The following is a 7,228-nucleotide window of genomic DNA, read 5'->3' as shown; positions in this document are numbered from 1 at the left end:
GTTAACATGGCCCAGTGCAGGGGACTGTATCTGGGAAGCCAGGGTGGTTTTTCTCAGCTGAAAAGTGGTTTGGTTTCCTTGTGACCAGAAGACAGGAAATGATTTTGCAGTAAAAAAACCTGTCAGCAACAGAGGCACCTCTTTTGGACTTCAGGATCACAGTGCAACCAGGCTTAAATGTTCTGGGAGCAAGTTCCATCAGTTTGTTTCCAGCCATGGTAGGTCCTGAAATAGCAGACATCAGACCTATGACTGGTTCTTCGACCTAGCAGTGCTATTTTGGCAGCAGGCCCAGCGTTAAACATAACAAGAGTCATTTTCAGTCCTTGCTCTCCTGAAGGTCAGTGGCCCAAATGGTTGGATGTTTGTCTTAGCTGTTTCCGGACAAGGTCTGCGTTTTGTAATGATAAGGCGAAATTTGGAGATCCTCATGTTGGCAATCTCCTGCTAAAGTTAATTAGAAAGCATGTTTTTCCTGAATAAGGATGTCAGGATTTGGTCATTGGCAATTTTTAACTGTTTTGACTATTTTGAGCAGGATGTTCTTTTGTTGTTGCTATAACTGCTCCCTTTTACCTCCAGTCCATGACTTCCACAGGATAGTGCAGCTCATTCTTAGTATTAAGCCGGTGAAGCCCATTGCCAGGTCAGACTTTTGAGGTTCATTCATCTGATCAGGTCAAATGGAAGAAGCAGTTTTCCTCTTAGCAATAGGTCTGGCTGGCTCTGGCTTGCCAAATGCCTTCTGAGATGTGTCTCCTCCCCTCTAAAGCTCCCTTGAAAAGCTATCAGAGAAGTCAGCCACAAACTGGTCCCATTTTTTCTGCCAGACCTCTTTGGCCTTGGCTTTCTCACCTGGTAGCATGGCACTGTATCTGTGAGGAGGAGAAAAGTCAGTATCAGACAAGAGACAAGGGGGCAGCCATTTCAAGATCAGTGACCGAAATGAAAGGGCAGGAAGCAGTAAGAGATTAACTCTTGCAGGACATGCCTACACCACACAGAGTAATGCAGTGTAAAGAGCCTTGAGCTCCTGCCAGCTGGGCTCATGCTGGGACAAGGCCGTATCAATAGCTACAGAGTCATAGAATCGTAGAATAGTTTGGGTTGGAAGGGACCTTCAAAAGGTCATCTAGCCCAACCCCCTGCAATGAGCAGGGACATCTTCAACTAGATCAGATTGCCCAGAATCCAGCCTGGCCTCGAATGTCTCTAGGGATGGCACATCCACCCCCTCCCTGGGCAATGTGTTCTAGTATTTTACCACCCTCATTGTAAAGCATTTTTCCAGCCTGATTCTCCCCTCTTTTAGTTTAAAACCATTACCCCATTACACCATGTGGACAAACAGCTCAGTCTGCGTAAGCTGGACACTAGTACAGAAGAGAGAGCACTGCTTTCAAATGTGCCCTGGGCTTGATCCAGATTGGTAAGAAATGAATATTTGTTGTCTTCCCTGGCCATGCAGGGACTTGGGATTGATGTGAGGATTGGCACAGGATTTGGCAAACAGGCAAGAGTCCAGGAATGTGCAGAAAGGTCCTCGGCACCATATCCAAACTATTTTGGGACATTCAGAGCTGTCTAGATACATAGAAAATGTGGTTAAACACACGCAAGCTACATGCTGGTAGATTATTTTCCTGTGTTTCCCCAGTGAGCCATAGCAAACACCACAGCAAGTCAATTTTGACAGAAATAGACAAGTGATGCAAAGGCCTAAGATTTTTCCCATATCCGGAACAAGGTGCTGGAGGCAAGTTTGCAAAGGATGGAAAAGGGGGGATAAACTGAGACGCTGAGTTAGAGAAAGGCACTCAAGAGCACAGGCAGAGGAGTCTCTCGGTCCCTTTGTCTTGCCTCTGCAGGAGACACACAGAGGAGACTTTGGATTAATGGAAGCCCAGTTCATATGGCAGAGGAGACTGGAGGCAAGGCCCAAATACAGTGGATTTCCAGGGAGCATGTTGATAGCCCCCTTAGCTATTGCTAGATGAGAGAGGTGAGTAGCTTACTTTATGGAGTTGAGTGCAAGTTGTTTTAAGGTCCTCAGGTCAGCATTCATCCCTCCGATGGCCATGAACACCTCGTAGAAGTCGTATGAGACTCCTCTTGCCCCAAAGATAGGGGGATCATCGGGGCCGATCACAATGGGGTGCCCCTCAGCCATGAGGTCAGCTGCAGGGTGGCTCCGCAGATCGGCTACCAGCAGCAGGACCTTGGCAGGGAAGGGTGGGAAATAACACAACATCAGGTTATTGCTGTAGCTGTGCTTGCACGATGGCACTTATCACACTGCTCTAGCTTCCTCTAGCTGCTTGTGTCAGCAGGTAGTCATCAGGGAGGAAGAGCCTCCAGTGGGTTCTTCAGAGCATGCTAGGCGTTCTCCTCTGAACTGCTGCAGGAGGAGCCTATTTGTCTCCACTGACTACACAAGGAGATTGGTTTCTTACATTAATCACCTAAACCAAGGCCAGTGGGGTGAATAACTTCTGCTCATTTGTGACAATTTGACTGTGAGGGCATCTGGGAGCTGGTAACAGGGTTCTTTCCCTCAAGGCTCACACGGGTACATCTCTACCCCAGAGCACCCTTTCTGCTGCACCCAGGGGACAATGGGCACCATGCTAATGTGTTGCAAAAGAGTTCCCCTTGGTTATGAATTCTACAAAACCAAAAGACTTCCAGTTACAAATCCCAGCTTCTCAGCCTCTGACTTTGAAGTATTTTCCACTGTGTCTCTCTAGGTACCTCCCTGGCTCTGGGCCTCACCTCCACTAGGGAGGATTGCCTTCCCATGTTCCTCTGGATAGGAATTTAAATGACTGTGAACTGACTGGCATTACCAGCCTTATATATACACAGCATGTGTCTACATGGCAGACTGCAATGTAACATGGTGCAAAGAAAACTGAGCCAGCCTAGGTGCAACAAAAAGTTCAGCTGCTCCTCAGCCTCCTGTTATCATGGTAAATTCCATTCCTCTGTCCCAGCCCAAGACCTAAGCTTTTACCAACATACCTGGTTGGAGATGGGGCAGACTTCTACAGGAATATCCCTCTTCAGAGACAAACTTTTGGCTACTGGATGTTTAATGAGGGCAAGTCCATGGCCAATCCGACTGGTATTCAGTAGCAGTGCATCCAGCACATTGTTGTCCACAGAGGTGCCCTGCCAGTCTGAGCAAAGACAGGTAAGAATCACTGCAGTGCTGTGAGGAAATAAATTGTCTCAGATAAGAAATCTTCTCATAAAACTGCTAGATGATTTCTTTAATAAATGTCATAGTTTTAAGGTAGGAGGGTTGCTCATGCTCCGAGTTCCCACTTTGCATTCTCAGTGAAACAGGGATCCAAATCTGCCCAGGACATTCCTCAGCATAGAGATACCTACTTATCTCACCTGGTTTTAGATGTCCACAGTATTGCTCTTACAGCTAAGCTAATCATGCTGGTCTGCATTGATATTCAATGGAGAGAAGTAATAATTTCTGACGAATAGCCTATGCATTAGCATGAGATATATTGTGCCTTAGAAGTGCTTGTTGCTGTCCATATCTGTAAAGGGAACCTAAGGTAACTAGTTCAGATGTAGCCATCTTCTCTATAGATGTCAACATGCAGTAAGCATAACACACAAGTTAGACACAGCTGTCACACATGGTTAAGGTAAACCTCACCCATGTGGACTGAACAGTGGATTGCCAATAGGAATATGCTGCCCTAGGAATGAAAGGTAATGGTCAGTTACTTTGATGAGTGTATTCAGATAAGGTTTGAGGCTGGCTCAGACATGCCTTCACCTTAAAATGTAAAATAATGGTTGAGGAATTCTGCTGCCACTGTGATTAGGAGGTGGGCACTGCTCTGGGTAGGAAATGGCTACCAGAATAACTCTTGCAGCATGGCTCTGTGTCACACACAGGGCAGAGATGCTGAGCCACATGATGCCTACAGTCGAGAGCAGGGAGCAGGCAGGGCAGGTGCCATGTAAGAATGCTACAGTCAACAACCTGATACATGGAGAAACACAGGGAAAACTGGTTATATACACATGTATAGACACATGCACACACACACACTCTAGGTACAGAAGCCTTGCCTCTGCAAGCAATAACAGGCCTTGAGTCTTCATGCTTACCAGTCTCCCCAGCATGGAAGAAGTATGGCAAGTTGACCCCCAGGGAATATGGGAGGGTCAGGGCATCCTTCAGGTCCCATAAAGAATGACCTTCATCCTCATCACCAACCTGAAGGAAAGATAGGTATTTCTGAACGTGCTCTGGAAGATGGTGGGACTTAACAGCTATATGTCACCGAGGTGCCAACTGTACTGAAATTACAATGCTGTGGAGTAGGGAGATGATTCTTTCAGGGGATTTTGTCAAGTACGCTCAACAAAATCCTTAGCTGGAAGATTTGTGATTCATTTACACTGATTACAGTACAGCAGCAGAGGATCTGGCTCTGGTATAAAACATATGCCATATTATACATATATTGCACCTCTAGGGGTTAACTTGAAGCCACAGAAGAAATACAGTTACCAGGTCGAAGCCTGCCAGAGTGTCTGGGAAGCGGTCTCTGAGTGCCATGGCAGTGATGATGGCTTCTTCAATCTGGGAAACATTCAGCATCCTAAAGAGCCAGAGAAAGAAAGTAGTGCAGAGGCTCACTCCCACAGGCCTGCCTTCTCTGGCTTTGAGTTGTGAAACAGGGCCCCCAGGGATATTTCCAAAATGCAAGTTACTCCTGAATCTGACAACCAGCTTCAGGTCTCCAGAGTAACAGCAGTAGAAAATTGATATTATGAAAGGAAACCCCTGAATGACCAGGAAACGCCTGGCTAGACCTTGCTGTCACTGGAGTTGAGGCACGTCTGACTCACTGGCTTTCCCATCTACCAAGCAGGGAACATAACAGCATGGAGAGAAAACGTTTAATTTACTTTTTTTCCTCTCCACTGTTTTGCTGGGAGGTGGGACAGCAGCTGCATTTCAGGAGTTTTAAATTTAGATTTCTTCCAGCCTTATCAGACTTAAACATCACAGTCCATTTTGCAGACAGACTCCATCCATACCCAAGCTGGCCAGAGGCAAGCCAGCTCTTGAACTGGAAACGGCATTCTGCCAAGCTGGAGTGAGTAAGTGCTGATGAGAGGTCTGTTATATTTGCTCGGGATCACCTCACATGACTTCATGGCATCTGGCTGACTTGGAGAACAGCCTTGTGCCTGCCTGCGAACAGCAGCATGAACATACCGTACAAAGGCTGCTGGGAGAACAGCTTTTGCAGGGTTCCATGAGGACCTCTGTAATACCAAGTGCCCATACTCAGGCACTGCTGTCACTGCTTCACTTTCCGCAGAGAGAGGGAGTACATCCAGGCTCAGGAAGAGAGCATGCATGGCTTGGACACACGCATGCAAGCAGCCCTCCCCTTGCTCATTCCCACAGCCAGGGCTCACAGATGCTTGTCTCTCCAGCACACACCATGAGCTAACCCTGCTCGCTTTGCACGTACACAGACTTATATAGACGATTTCTCATCCTCAGCCTTTTACATGTGCCAGGGAATGCTTCGGGAGTCAATACCCCAGGTCTGATGACACAGATGGGCACTGCTAACCAACTGTGGCACTTCAGCCCAAACCTCAGCATCATTTCTCCTGGCCTGGACCCGTCTGTTCCTACCACCACCTTTGCTGTAGCATAGGCAGCCATGCTCAGCCCCTTTTAGCTCTGCTCAGCCTTTACCTGTGTGCTGTAAATATGATCTTGGCTCCAATAAAGTCAGGGTGCTCCTTCACAAACTGCTTGGTCACTTCCCGATAGGTTGCTATGGACCAAGACTTATTGTGCAGGGTGCCATCCAGTTCATACACCTGCAGGATGAGAAGCACATGGCAAGAAGAAGCTGTAAGAGGTGTTCTATTGGAGGGTGAGAGAAATGAAGAAAAGCTTGGGAGAACTAATGTGCTGTGGTCTATCAATAGGGCAGAAAAAAAACAGTTAAATCTGTGCAGAACATTTTCTTCTTGAAGCCTTTACCAGATGGCAAGAACCAAGGAGTGGTTTTCCTCCTTCCTGCATGATGCAAGAAACAAGTTCCTACATGTTCAGACATGGCAAGCAAGTGCCCTTGAGCACCCGGAGGATACCATGACCTCTTACTCATGTCTATATCAAATGCTGGAGTGTTTTGTCCAGCTGTCTGGCAGCTCACACACGCTCTGTGCCTCGCGGCGGCAGTCTATCAGCCAAGGCAGCCCCAAGGCACACAAAGGGCTCCATAAGCTCCATAAGCTCCCAGCTGGACTACACTTCTGCTCCACTCTCCCAGAGTGGAGCAGACTCTGTGACCTTGTGTCTGTTGTTTAGTCTTGCCATGCTTTCCCAGTTCTCTGGCTGTAAACTGGGAAAACCAATCCTTTTGGCATGCTCTGTCTCATCAACCTTGTGAGATCCTCACTTGGTAGTGAGGTTATACACAGGGCTTTTGTATACCTGTAGCCCTGCATACCCTGATTGATACTAACACACAAAGGACCTGCCTGGAGTCGCTTTAAAAACAGTGGCTAAAATAATTCTGTTCTCTTATCCTTCTTGCCTTTCTTTTCTCTTTCACCCTTCTCCACCCTCCAACTGGTCCACTCCACATTCTTACTTCCCCTCGATGTTGCCCCTCACAGTGATGCCCCTTGCTAAGCCCCTATGCCCCTGTGGCATCCCCCTTGCAGGCACCAGCAACTGTGGTGCGGACACAGACTCTCCAAGGGAATTTTCCCGAGCTGCAGCCCATGGGAATGTGAGACTTTACACAGTTGAATTTGCAAACACAGCTGGGTTTGGGTGGCTTTTCCACAATGTTTGCTGTTACGCACTAAATCCTGATTTTCATTTACTTTACCTCAGGGGCCGCTTCTGGCTGGCTTTGCTGCAAGGCAAGCTTTTGCAGAGTGTCAGTGCTGTTGTCCGAGCCTTGTGGAGGATCTCCAGCCACACAAGCATTTCACCATTCCCATCACACCCTGCTCACCTCATGAAGTGTCTCCTTTCCCTCCCATCCCTGCCCCAGCCTAGCTGGCACTTCCCTTGGGGGCCAGCAGCCCAGCATGCTCGCAGCTCCTTGCAGCCCTCACAGTGTGGTTGTACCTCCAGGCTGCCTGTACCTCACAGCATGCCAAGCTGCTGGGTGCAGGCAAGCCCAAGAGCTCTGGAGTCTCCCCC

General features: G+C 48.0%; 1 protein-coding gene across 1 annotated transcript in view; it reads right to left on the bottom strand.

The window, feature by feature from the left end:
- Positions 1–659: 659 nt before the first annotated feature.
- The window catches only part of CECR1 (cat eye syndrome chromosome region, candidate 1), a gene marked incomplete at its 5' end in the record, with an annotated part of 15,332 nt that continues 8,763 nt past the window's right edge, over positions 660–7,228 (bottom strand). The window contains 6 exons of the mRNA XM_010009505.1: positions 660–875; positions 2,016–2,218; positions 3,022–3,179; positions 4,141–4,249; positions 4,547–4,637; positions 5,756–5,883. Of these exons, the coding sequence (XP_010007807.1) occupies positions 767–875; positions 2,016–2,218; positions 3,022–3,179; positions 4,141–4,249; positions 4,547–4,637; positions 5,756–5,883 (798 nt within the window). The remainder of the gene's footprint in view (positions 876–2,015; positions 2,219–3,021; positions 3,180–4,140; positions 4,250–4,546; positions 4,638–5,755; positions 5,884–7,228) is intronic.

The sequence above is a fragment of the Nestor notabilis genome, unplaced genomic scaffold (genome assembly GCF_000696875.1).
Source record: "Nestor notabilis isolate BGI_N333 unplaced genomic scaffold, ASM69687v1 scaffold170, whole genome shotgun sequence".
In the NCBI taxonomy this organism is placed as follows: domain Eukaryota; kingdom Metazoa; phylum Chordata; class Aves; order Psittaciformes; family Psittacidae; genus Nestor; species Nestor notabilis.
Note: the sequence above shows the minus strand (reverse complement) of the source record. Positions and strands in the feature narration are given on the sequence as shown.